The sequence below is a fragment of the Rhincodon typus genome, chromosome 8 (assembly GCF_021869965.1).
Source record: "Rhincodon typus isolate 14 chromosome 8, sRhiTyp1.1, whole genome shotgun sequence".
In the NCBI taxonomy this organism is placed as follows: Eukaryota; Metazoa; Chordata; class Chondrichthyes; order Orectolobiformes; family Rhincodontidae; genus Rhincodon; species Rhincodon typus.
The window spans coordinates 54,243,784-54,257,618 of record NC_063339.1 but is presented as its reverse complement, the minus strand read 5'-3'; the positions used below and the strand labels follow the sequence as shown (position 1 = coordinate 54,257,618).

General features: G+C 39.4%; 1 protein-coding gene across 1 annotated transcript in view; it reads left to right on the top strand.

Annotated features, from left to right (window-relative positions):
• baz1a (bromodomain adjacent to zinc finger domain, 1A) overlaps positions 1-8,243 on the top strand; it is a 65,191-nt gene extending 56,948 nt beyond the window's left edge. The window contains exons 25-27 of the mRNA XM_048600426.1: positions 4,203-4,357; positions 5,397-5,484; positions 7,279-8,243. Coding sequence (XP_048456383.1) covers positions 4,203-4,357; positions 5,397-5,484; positions 7,279-7,475 — 440 coding nt within the window. The 3' untranslated portion in view covers positions 7,476-8,243. The remainder of the gene's footprint in view (positions 1-4,202; positions 4,358-5,396; positions 5,485-7,278) is intronic.
• The last annotated feature ends 5,592 nt before the right edge of the window (positions 8,244-13,835 follow it).

Here is a 13,835-nt window from a genome sequence, read left to right as displayed (position 1 = left end):
GCTTCGGTAAACATTAACCATCTATTCTAAAACTACTGACCTACCAAGAATCACCTTCGTTTCCTGGGTCTCTGAACTTTTAAAATATAGAAATAAGGTATTCTCACTTTAGCCCAGCCACTCTGGTGTTCTTCATCTTTGTGAAACCTTTCTAATCACGCTTGCCTCTTGCTTTCCCACATGCATCAAACTTCTTTCTTACTGCTAACGTATTTAATCTTGAATGTTGGCATGGTTTAGGTTAACAAGCAATAGAATTGAATTCTCAAATCCCACTCTTTCTCCAGCTCTCTAAGAATTATTCTAATTTGACAGCTTTATGATCTGGAGAGCCTACCTTGAATATTCCATGAAACAGGATCCTTTGCCCTTCCATGGGTTCCTGTAAACATCAAATTAGTTCTGGAAGGGATTAACATTGGCTGTTTGAAATAAAGTAACGGATGTTTTATGCTTGTGTGAGAAGAGAGGGCTGTTGGGTCTTGGTTTAACTGTGTGGCATTCTCTCAATAGAGCAGTGTGTCTGACTTTTAAAAGCAAAGTACTGCCGCTGCTGGAAATCTGTGCAAACACCCAAAATGCTAGAGAAACTCAGCAGGTCTGGCAGAATCTGTGGCGAGAGAGAGAATTAACATTTTTGAGTCTGTGACTGTGTTCTTCAGAGCTTGCATGTCAGCCCTTGATTTGTATTTTGAATGTCTTGGGGTGCTACTTGAGCCTGGAAACTTCTTCTGATTAGAGTTCTACCAACAGAGCCATAATTGACATTCGAACATTATCCTTCCTCTGTCTCTCTGAATCTTTTTACATGGTTGGTCACGCCATCTGCCTCCAACTCACTAAATCTGCCCTTGTTTGTTTCAACTGGGCCTAAAGTATTTCCAGCAATGGCTGCTTTTTCTGTACCATGAACTGTTTCCTCAAAAGTCTATTCCCAACCACCTGTTCTCTTAACAATACCATTGACTATCAACAGTAGCTGCTTTTTTTTTCTTTCTAGACCACTTTTCTCCCCAGTCAGTCTAGGTTTATCATAACTGTGTCTGAGGACAGCACTTGGTAGCCAAGAATGTTTAGGATGTTTTGAGGTTACTAAAAGAAAAGCTGTTGTCAATGCAAGCATTTCTTCTGTTCAATTCTAAGCTGAACTTCAGGCCTCATCTCCTCAACCACAAAGACAGCCTTATCTCATCTCAATAGCATAGGCTGTTTCCGCCCCTCCCTGGTACATTAATCTGTTGAAGCCCTCTGCATGCTTCTTTTATCATTTCTACATTTTTTATTTATTTGCTTTTTAGTTTATTATGCTCTTCATGAAACATATCTAAAATTCTTTTATAGTATTCTATCTGACACTAAGTCTTGCTCACTTGCTGACCCTGTCCCTTGTCTGTTGTATTGGCTCAGTTCCATAGCAAGAAGCATTTATCAGGTATAGACAGCAGGTACCAAGTGAATTCCGAGAAGAGAATAAATGCAGCTGGAGTATACTTGAGAGAAGTCAGGACGGCCAAAAGGGGTCATGAAATAGCTTTAGCAAATAGGGCTAAGGAAAATCTAAAGGGATTCTAAAATACATTTAAAGAACAAAAGGGTAACTAAGGAGAGAATAGGGCCCCTTCAAGATCAACAAGGCGACCTATGTGTGGAATCACAGGAGATGAGATACTTGTTCAAGTATTTTGTATCAGTGCTAACTCTGGAGAAGGATGTGGAGAAGGATATGGAAGAAGGAGAACATGGGGAAATAGATAGTTGCATCTTCAAAAATGTCCATATTACAGAAGAGGTGGTGCTGAATGTCTTAAAACACACAAAGGTGGATAAATCCCCAGGGCATGATCAGGTGTACCCTTAAAAACTCTGTGGGAAGTGAGGGAAGAGATTGCTGGGCCCCTTGCTGAGATGTTTGTATCATTTGATAGCAGTGAGTGAGGTGCCAGAAGACTGGAGGTTGACTAATGTGGTGTCACCGTTTAAGAAAGGTAAAGAAAAGGCAGGGAACTATAGACTGGTGAGCCTGACATGAGTGGTGGGCAAGTTTTTGGAAGGAATCCTTAGAGACAGGGTTTACATGAATTTAGAAAGGCAAGGACCGATTTGGGATAGTCAAAATGGCTTTGTGCGTGGGAAATCATGCCTCACTCAATTGAGTTTCTTGAAGGAGTAAATAAAATGATTGAGGACAGAGTGGTGGATGTGATCTGTGTGGACTTCAGTAGGGCATTCAACAGGGTTCCTCATGGCAGACCGGTTAGTAAGGTTAAATCACATGGAATACAGGAAGAACTATCTATTTGGATATAGAACTGACTCAAAGGTAGAAGACAGTGTGGTGGTGAAGGGTTGTTTTTCATACAGGAGGCCTGTGACCAGTGGTGCGCCAGAAGGATAGGTGCTGGGTCTGCTGCTTTTTGTCATTTATATAAAATGATTTGTATGTGAAAATGATTTGTGGTTAGTAAGCTTGCATATTGGAGGTTTGTGGACAATGAAGGAGGTTACCTCAGCATACAACCAGATCCCAATCAGATGGGCTAATGGACTGAGGAGTGACAGATGGAGTTTTATTTAGATAAATGTGAGGTGCTGCATTTTGGAAAGGCAAATCAGGGCAGGACTTATACCTTTAATGGTAAGGTCTTGGGGAGTGTTGCTGAACAAAGACCTGGCAGTGCAGGTTCATAGTTCCTTGAAAGTGGAGTCCCAGGTAGATAGGATAGTGAAGAAGGCTTGCCTTTATTGGTCAATGAGTTGAGTTTAGGAGTTGGGAGATCATATTGTGGCTGTACAGGACATTGGTTTGTCCACTTTTGGAGTATTGCATGAAATTTTGGTCTCCCTGCTTTAAGAAGGATATTGTGAAACTAGAAACGAGGGTGTTTCTGGGTTTGGAGAGTTTGAGCTAAAGGCAGAGGCTGAAAAGGGTGGGGCTATTTTCCCTGGAATGTTGAAGGCTGAGGGGTGACCTTACAGGATTTATAAAATCATGAGGGACATGGATAGGGTAAATAGGCAGGTCTTTTCCTTGAGGTGGAGTCCAAAACTAGAGGGCATAGGTTTAAGGTGAGAGGGGAAAGATTTAAAAGGGATCTAAGGGGCACCTTTTCCACACAGTGAGTGATTGTGTGTGTGTGTGTGTGTGTGTATGGATTGAGCTCCCAGAAAAAATGGTGGGTCTGGTACAATTACAACATTTTAAAAGGCATCTGGATGGGTAGATGAATAGGAAGGGTTTAGAGGGATGTCAGCCAAATCCTGGCAAATAGGACTAGATTTATATAGGCTATCTGGTCAGTGTGGATGAGTTGGACTGAAGGGTCTGTTTCTGTGCTGTATACCTCTGACTATCTGACTGTATAACTCAGATTTGAAATTTGCATTCTTTGGTGTTAAAAACTTTGCTTCTGCTGGCCACTCTTATTCTGTTCTCTTCTGCACATTCTCCTTTTCAGTGTAATTCCCTCCCTAACTGTCGACCTCACTCTTTCACTATTTCTGTAAAATATAATGTAATGAAGCTGTCTTGATTTGGTGTTAAGGTCAGGATTAAACAGTTAATGGATCACAAATCAAATTGCTTGAAACTAGAGTTTTTTAAATCTACTTCCTCTAACTATTTTAAAACATTAAAACTTGAGTATTTACAACTTTAAAAATATGCAATGTAAATCTGTATTGTCTACTGTTTACTGAGCCAGAGCAAGGAATGAAGTAAACAAAGTCCCCACTTAATGACTTTGTCAGTAAGGCTGCTAGTTAAAATGGCCTCACCCTTTGCCCTCTGTTGCTTTTGGTTTTGGCTTTTCCCATTTTGCACTGAAGTAGAGGGCTCCATCTAGTGGTAGTTGATCATTGTTCGTATTCGGGTACTGACCAGTATCTGCCACTAGGTAGAGCTTTGTCCATTTAAAAAGTATTGTATGGTGAGTATATTTTTACATTGTAAATTTTTATTTTGTAAATTTTCAGCCGAGAATGTACAATTCTTCACATTTTTGCCAGTGTTTGAACTTGACATTTTTTACCAAGGTGAGAAATGTCCCAAGATCCTTAACTCTGTCTTTAACATTGATTTGTCTAGGAAATGATGATTCTCTTAGTCATAATCTTAAGGAGTCCACCAAAACCTTAAGACAAAACTAAATGTACTTAGTATGTGATCAAATTAATTACTTTTCTGTTTTTTTTCTTTTAAAAAGACATAGTAACACAAGTATCGAAAGTAACGGGGAGTCGGAGAAGTTCAAGTCGACACTCTGGTATACATGAACTTTCTGTTTGCGAACAGCTGATTGTTGATTTAGTACGACATGAAGACAGTTGGCCATTCCTGAAACTGGTAAACAAAGCCCAGGTACACTAATTACATGAAAATTATCTATAGTATCAAAATTAGGATTCTTGTGCTGCAGTGGTTGTGTCCCTATTCCTGAACCAGGAGGCCCACGTTCAGGTTCTAGAATCTTTTTTTTTTTTTAAATCTTTAAACGTTGATTAGAAAATATCTACTTAGCGTTTGATATTTGGCACAAGTGACTGGTTGATTTTAAAAATATTAATGTTCTTTAATTCAAAATTCACATTATGATACAATTGCATTTTAGTTACTGTTGTTTTGCCTTGTGTAATACTGTATTAAGTAACCATTCTTAACTTCTCGTCTCCCTGTATGTTATAAATATTGAGTTTGATTATATGCATTTGTTTTCTGATGATACAGCATAGTCATCTGTCAATGTCAGAAGTAGCACACCAGTATTTCAAGGTTACTCAAAACCAAATGGGGAACAGCTCCTTCAAGGCTGTGTTGCAAATTTCAAGTCCCCACATAATACATCTTCTGTGCATTGTTTCAAAAATGGGTTTTTAGGCTGAACCTTTTAGTCAAAAGCTATGGAATCAACCTTTATGCAAGTAACGTTTTTGAAGTTGAAATTTACCCCTTCCGATTGCCAAATCGGAAAATGTTCCTGCTAATCTACCCCAAATGTAATGCAAAAAGGATCATGCACAGACATGAAGGACTGTTGAAGTACCTTCACTGGTTCACTCAGTGATTCTAAAAGGTTGATTTTCACCAGAGTGAGTTTGGCGTAAGTAGTGAATGGGTGCTAAATGGTAGAAGTTGGATGTTGCCCTAGATGGCAGGGTATGAAACATGATTTTTTGCCAAAAGTCAGTTGTCGACCTTTTACGCAAGATTGACCATTGCTTGACTTGTTTATGCTACTTGGTGATGTCATTGTTGAGCCAATAGATTTAAGTAGCCTTTGTCAGTTGCAAATTTTTTTACCCAGGCTCTGAAAAGTATGTTGCAGTTGAATGTCATTACATGTCTTAAGATGCTTTATAAATGAGTGTGAAATACCATACCACTTTTCTTTCTTTTACAGGTCACTGATTACTATGATATTATTAAAAAACCAGTTGCCTTAAATATTATAAGAGAAAAACTAAACCGATGTGAATATAACTTTGCATGTAAGTTTTTAAGAAGTTTCAAGTACCTTTTTATCCATTTCCCGTCCCCTCTTATTTTAAATTAGCTATGACTTGTTTACATTAAGTCAGTTACATGTCTGTAAAAATCAGTTCCAAACAATGAATTGCTAGGAAAAAAATTTTGCTGAGATGCACCTCAAATTGTAAAGGGTGGGGGGGAAATACTTTGGCTGCACAAGCTGTTTCTTTTCCTCCTTGCCTTTATCAGCACAGTTGAAACATACAATTCTCCTCCAGTTGTGAGCTAGCCTTTATTCTCAATTTTCTTTTGCTCTTGAGCTTTGAGATGGAAGTGGTTGTGGGTTTGACAGGTGCCATTTAAGGAGCCTTAGTAAATTTTTGCAATGCATCTTGTAGATGGTACACACTGTTGTGCATTGGTGATGGAGAGCATGAATGTTTATGGCTGTAGTACTAATCAAGTGGACTGCTTTTGTCTTGGATGGTGGCGAACTGCTTGTGATGTTGCAGTCACCCAGGTAAGTAGGTAGTAATTGAACACACTCCTGACTTGTGCCTTTGTAGGATGGTGAATTGGCACTAGGGAGTCAGGAAGTGAGTTACTCGCTGCATTATTCCTGACCTCTGACCTCCCCTTGGAATCACTTTTTTTGTGGTGAGTCCAGTTGATTCTGGTCCATGGTAACCCCAAGGCTGACATTAGTGGAGCGTTCAACGATAGTAATGCCTTTGAATGTCAAGTGGGCAATGGTACAATAGTATCTTATTGGTGATGTTCATTATCTAGGTGTTGCAGTAGTTATTTGGCAGTTGCCAGCATAAATTTGGACATTGTCTAGGTCTTGCTGCTTTTGGACTTCAGTATCTCAGAAGCTGTTCATGGATGGTTGCATGTCCTCACTTCTGACCTTACGGTGGAGGGAAGGTCATTGAAGCTATCTGAAGATGGTTGGGCCTAGGACACTACCCTGAGGAGCTCCTCCAGAGAGATCCCTGGAGCAGAACTAACTGATTTCCAACAAATTCCACCATTTTTCTTTTGTCCTATTTATGACTCCCCAGCATGCAGTGTTTTCCTCAATTCTTGTTGACTTTAGGTCCTTTCATTCTACAGTCAGTCTCATTTCCCCTCCAGACGACTTTTTTGTCTGAACCAAGTCTATATTGAGGTCAGGACCTGATGGTGTGAAAACTGAGCCTAGATCAGCATTCTAATTTTGTTCTTGATTTATGTACCTGTTCTACCAACATCCTACTCGGCCATTGTTGTGTTCTCTGCTATAGTAAAGATTTAGGTATGTGCATCTTGGCCAATTGTAGAATATTGTTAATCCAGTATGGCTGTTCTGCTTGTCAATGTAACAGGTAGTGAATTTCGCATGAAGTGCTTTATTGTATTTCTGTAACATATTGAAATACATTAAACTTCTCACAGCTTGCTTTAAATTCATTACTTGTGTTGATTTAAGTGTGCCAACCATTCTGCAAACAACAGTGCAATGAGTGACCAGTTACACACTGCTGGCTGAAAGAAGAGTTTTGACCAAGGGATCTTCCACTTCAGATGTGCCATTAAACTGATAAAATGGTTCAAGTTGATCAGCTTTATTGATGTAGCAATCCTTCAGTACTGCACAGCAGTATTCGTCTAAATTGTGTAGAATTTCCTTTTATTACATGAGATGTTTGCAAAGTTATACTTTTTTTATGTTTAATGATAGCAATCTTCTGTTTCAAAAAAAAACTATAAGACCACAGACTTGGTATTTTTAAAAGTTATGTTTTTGTAACTTTTTTCTCCTTTTTTTTCAGCGGATTTTATTGATGATGTAGAATTGATGTTTACAAACTGTTTTGAATACAATCCTCGAAACACAAGTGAAGCAAAAGCTGGAATAAAACTTCAAGCCTTCTTTCACAATCAAGTAGAAAGACTCGGATTGCCAGTGAAATCTGCAAATGTGGACCATCCACCACAACCACCAGTTACCAAAAGGTCAAGAATATAAGGTTGTTCAGTGGTGTTGCTTTAACAGGAGCATTTTAAAATGCAAGGTGTTCCTTTTTTTTTTTTTTTGAAACAAAAAGACTCGAATCATGCCACAGACTGCCTTGCCCTTTCATGAACTGCAATAACTTTTACTTTACAACCTTTGAAATGCGACCTGCACTGGACTAAAATTCTTTCTATTGTTAAGCACTCAGGAAAATGTAGTGTGTGAGAAGCTGCATTTTGCTACAACATTTGTAGAGATTTCATAATTTGTGTATATTGAATACAGTACTGTTTTACTGAATGACTTTTGTACTTTTTTGAAGTAACATTCATGGATAGTGTCTTCCACCAAACACAGGGTAAATGTTATACTTTTATAAATATAATTGTGAAGCTCTCCTGTGTTCTCATTTTGTGAAAATATGGGTTGTTAATTTGTTTCAGGAAAAATCAGTCACCAAGTCTCAAGTTACACCTTTTTCTACTTTGAATTAAAAATGAGGTTTTAAACCAACAAAGAATGTTACACTACACAAGTGACAATTGTATATCATTTCAGTACTGTACATGTTTCATGCTGGTGCAAATGATTGGTCTGCCATGAAATAGCATAAATATTTATTCAGTGTTGAAAACAATTTTGGGATGTTGAATTTCTCTTATTTATGAAATTTGTAATTGAAACTTGGGGAGGATTGAGGTTTCTCGGCTGCAGCAGTTTCTTTTTTTAAAAAGAAAAAGTGCTTTCAAATGTCTAATAAAACATGGAGTCTAGAGACCAGATTGTCATGTCATGTTTCTGGTATCTGTAATTTTGAATTTGATAATGTGGTTTGCTTTGTAAACAAAAGTGTTTCTTTGTACAAATAAAAAGTTTAAGTTGATACATTTGATACTTGAATGTGTGACACTAGAGGCCATTAGTGGATGACAAAAATGGAGTTGCTTACCAATGTAATTGAAATAATTTCCACAATTGTGCTTTCTTGAATACCTCAGAGCTGCCTTTGAGACAGCTGCAGTATTGTTACATGGCCACGTGGGACATAGTTCATTATCAAAACGGTTGAGAGTTGTATAACAGTGGCATTCTTAAATGCTGTCTTTCGGTAGGCAGTACATTTGGGCACGACCACCATTCTGCATCAGTGCTGATTACAGGTCAGATATTTAGTACATCAAATGAACTGCAGCTTAATTGCATAACATGTTTGACTGAGTACTTGAACTGAAGACCCAAAACAAACTGAACAGTCTCAATTTCTAGTCATTAATACAATGACTTGTGCAATGACCAGAAAACACACATTTTGTGTGATTCCAATTTTCTGATGGGCAACTGATTAGAACATTGATACTTTGAGTTTAATATGATTAAGGTCAACTTATTGCATTTCCTCCTTGTCAAAAACTACTAACTTGTTCATTTGAAGTACAGGATACCACAACAATACTTGACCTTCTTTGTACTCTATCCTGACAAAATTGTAACATGCTGTGAGCAGGAAACATACACTTGCTTCTCTTACTTACCTACACCATGCACACACTCCAATCAAGTTGTTGCATCCAGCTCTAGCTGAAATCAGAACTTAGTGTTTTTTTTTCTTCCTGATTTACCTCTATTTTCAAATCTATACAGTTTTACTCAGTCATTACTGCAAACATTAGACACATGACCTTCATTAAATCACTCAGAATTTGTGGTCTGTTGCATTTAAGTCTACATTCATTAAAACTCAATTGTGCCAAGCATAATTGAGGCTAGAAAATATACATGTAATTAATCGATAAAGATATGTACATCTTGGGTTTTAGCACCATCTTAAATATGAAAGGGCTTTTTGTAGAGGCATTGATTTGGAGCAATACTGCTGTGAAAATAGGTATGCTCATGAGGTTTGAGCTAAAGCACATTGTTGAAAAAATAGAGCGGGGGATGGGGTTTACTCTACAACTTGTGCAATATCCAACTTTTGGAAATTCTTGCTCACAAACTGTGCCACTTAACTTCCATGTGGTGGTTGTTCGAGTTTGTAAATTCAGCCTATTCTACACGTGGCTTCAGTCTCATGCTGGCTGCTATAAACAAACTGAACCCCCTTCACTCAAATGTCTTGTTATGGAATAGTATAACTTGTGTAATAAACAGAAAACCCAAATCTTGAAATATGTACTATTTCCAATCTTCTAAAAGGCAACTAGTTATGAAATTTAAGAGACCAGATATAAATCATTCAAGTTATGTTATTTTAGTCACCTCATGAGCGCTGAATAATGGTTTATAGAAAATGTGATCTCTGCTTCATTTCTGTCCTTGTAACAAAATAAAATCTTCTATACTTTCTTGTGATGGCTTTTGTTTTAGTGAACCTCTGCACCTCCAGACCAAGGCTATCTTAGAGTCCTGACAGTTTATCACAATGTTGACATTCCCTTATCCCCCACGATCCTTTTGATAAACTTTGCGAATTGATTAAAAATCTGCTTTGACTTCCTGTATACTATAGTAAGGAAATAAATTGATATTCTGACCCTTTCCCGATTGAAATTTTTAACCATTGTGTCCCCTCTCCCTCTCTGAAACTAACTCAAAAAAGGAATTTAAAGTTTCAGCAAAGATTTGTAGCTCGGGTTGTGGGTGAGCTTGTTGAATTGTTCGCCGAGCTGGCTTGGTCTCGTTCAGACGTTTTATCACCATAGTACGTGATGTCATCAGTGAGGCCGCCGATGAAGTGGTGTTATTCTACTCCGCTTGGAATTTTTGGCATCTGTGGGTGAAGTTGTGGGAATATCCATGCATAGCGAAGATCAATTCCAAATGGAGTAGAATAACATTGTTTTATTAGAGGCCTCGCTGATGATGTCACCTAGCATAGTGATGAAATGTCTGAACAAAAACAAGCCAGCTCGGTGAACAAGTCAACAATCTCAAAACAGGAATAGGCCATTCAACTCCTTGAGTTTTTGTACCATTGAACTAGATCATGAAAACTCTGCTCCTTTCCTTCCTTTGCCCACCTTTGTTCCATATTGCTTGATAACCTTGCTCAAAAAAGATCTATTGTCTGTCTTGAGCATTTCATTTGATGCTGCATCTGCAGCCATTTGGCACAATGTTTCAAATTCTTGGTACCATTTGAATTAACATTTCCTGATTTTGCTCTAAGTAACCTTGCCCAATATGTAACATCCTCTTGTGCAAGCTTCCTATTGGGAATACCTTATATATGTAACATCATCCTCTTGTGCAATCTTCCTGTTCAGAATAGCTTTTCAGTAGCCAACTTTGCATAATTCCTCTACCATTTAAACCCCTCAATTGTTTCTAATTTACTTGTGGGACTTGGGTGTTGCTGGCTGGACTATAATTATTGTCTATTCTTAGTCACCCTTGAGAAGGTAGTGGTGAGCTGCCTTGAAATGCTGCAGTCTGTGTGCTGTAGGTAGACCCATAATGCCCTTAGGGGGAGAGCTTTCTCGGATTTTGACCCAGTGACAGTGAAGGAAAGGTGAAATGTTTCCAAGTCAGGATAGTGAGTGGTTTGGAGGGGAAGTTTTGCAGGTAGTGGTGTTCCCATGTATCTGCTGCCCTTGGCTTTCTAGATGGAAGTGATTGTGAATTTGGAAGGTGGTGCCTCAGAATCTTTGGCAAATTTTGTAATGCATCTTGCAGCTAGCACACACTGCTATTACTGAATGTTGGTGGCAGACGAAGTTGATGTTTGTGGATATGATGCCAATCAAATGAGCTGCTTTGACTTGGATGGTGTCAAACATTTTGTGGTGTTAGAACTGCACTCGTACAGGCCAATGTGTTCTGTCTTGTTCCTGATTCGGGCTTTGTAGATAGTGGACAGGTTTTGGGGAGTCAGGAAGTGAGTTACTCACCACAGTATTCCTAGTCTCTGAACTGCTGTTGTAGCCACAGTATATGGTGAATCTACTTGAGTTTCTGGTCGATGGTAGCCCCAAGGATGTTGATGTTTGGGGATTCTGCAATAGTAATGCCAGTGAATGTCAAGGGGCAGTGGTTAGTTTGTTTGGAAATGGTCATTGCCTGGCATTTGTGTGGCGTGATTGTTACTTGCCACTGGTCCAGGTCTTGTTTCATTTGAATGTGGACTGCTTCAGTACCTGTAGAGCTGTGAATGATGCTGAATATTGTGCATTCATCAGCAAACATCCCCGCTTCTGACCTTTATGGAGGGAAGGTTGTTGATGAAGCTGTTGAAGATGGTTGGGCCTCGGACACTACCCTGAAGTATTTCTGCAGAGATGTCCTGGAACTGAGATGACTGCCTAACTTCCAACAGACATGACCATTTTTCTCTGCAGGTATAACTTTAACCAGTGGAGACAATGCTTCCCATTAATTACAGTTTTGATATGATTCCTTGACGTCAATGGATATAACACTCCTCACGTCTGGTAGTCAGCTCTTTTGTGCATGTTGGACTGTAATGAGGTCAGGAGCTGAGTGGTCCTGGCAGAACCCAAACTGGGCTTCGCTCAGCAGGTGTTAGCACTGTTGATGTTACCTTCCATCACTTCACTGCTGCTCGAGTAGACTCATGGGGTGGTAATTGGCTGGGTTGGATTTGTTTTGCTTTGCTTTTGTATGCAAGACATACATAGGCAATTTTCCACATTGGTATATACCTGATAATGTTGTAACTGTATTGGAACAGCTTGGCTAGGGAAGTGGCAAATTCTGGAGCACAAGTCTTTGGTACTATTGCTAAAATGTTTTAGTGTTCTTGACCTTTGCAGTGCCCAGTGCCTCCATTCAATTCAACTGTGAATCGAATTGGTTAAACGCTCTTCTCTCCAGTTTAGAAGGAAAAAGAGAAAAAGGCAGATTTAAGTTTCCGGTCTTCATTTGTCCAAGTTTCTTTTTTTTTTGCAACATTGTGCTGATGTCTAGTGCTGAAAATTGAACACGGTCCTCTGTGTGGGGTTACCGTAAGTATCTTCAACTGGAGTAATGCTGTTAAATTGCAACCCCTTGTTTTGACCATTATACCTTTGCCCTAGCTTTACTCCATATCCGGTCTCTCAATGAAAAGATATTTTGTTCTGAATTTCTTTAACAGGTTTCACTTCAGTTTGGAGATGTGATGGTTCATAGAATAGAATTGTAGAATCCATACAGTGCAGATAGAGGCCATCTGGCCCATCAAGCCTGCACTAGCCCTCCAAATAGCACCGTACCCTATCCCATAACCCCACACTAACAATGGCTAATCCACCTAGCATGCACATTCCCAGACATTGGGCAATTTAGAATGGCCAATCCACCTAACCTGCACATCTTTGGACTGTGGGAGGAAACCCATGCAGATATGGGAAAACATGCAAACTCCACGCAGTCATCCAAAGCTGGCATTGAACCTACATCCCTGGTGCTATGAGGCAGCGGTACTAGTCTATGCTGTTAATCTGACCTAAAATGAAGATCTGCCAAGTGCTATTAAAAATCAGCTACTGCGTGGCTTGTCAACAGTTTGAGGAAGTTACATGGGATAGTGCTGTACAGCGATCAGCCTTTTGCCCCACCTTGTCTGTGCTGATCACGATGCCTTGCTAAACTAATCTCATCAGCCTGCGTGTTGTCCATTTCAGTCTATCCCTGTCTGTTCAAATGTCTGTCTAAATGTATCTTGAGCTTTGCTATCATATCTGCTTCAACCACCTCCCCTGGCAGCTCATTCCAGATACCTACCACCTTCTTGTGTTTTTAAAAAAAGTACTTGCCTTGCACTTTTCCTTTAAACTTTTCCCCTCTCACCTTAAACCTATGCTGCCTATTATTTGACATTTGCATCTTAGGATGCAAATCTGTTAATCTCACCTCGCCTCTGAAATCCATGTATGAACGAAAGCTGTAATGAGGTCAGGAGCTGAGCGGCCCTGGTGGAACCCAAACTGGGCATCCTAGGAAAAGACTCCAACTATTGTGGGATCAAGCAAAAATCTACAACATCTAAAATATTGGACACAACTTTGGACTTTTCCAATATCTAAAATACTAGGCAGAATTCTGGACCCAGCAAATATACCACAGAGCTAGCAGAATGGGGACAAACACAGAAATTGCTGAAAAAGCTTGTCAATTTTCATACTTCTATCAGGTTGTCCCTCAGCCTCAGACGTTCAAGTGAAAACAATCCAACTTTGTGCAACCTCTCCTTATATCTAATACACTCCAATTCAGGCAATATCCTGGTAAAGAGATAACAATGTGTGGAGGTGGATGAACACAGCGGGCCAAGCAGCACCAGAGGTGCAGGAAAGCTGACGCTTCGGGCCTAGACCCTTCCTCAACCGTGACAACCACACTATCCTGGTAAACCTCTTTTGCAACTGCAAA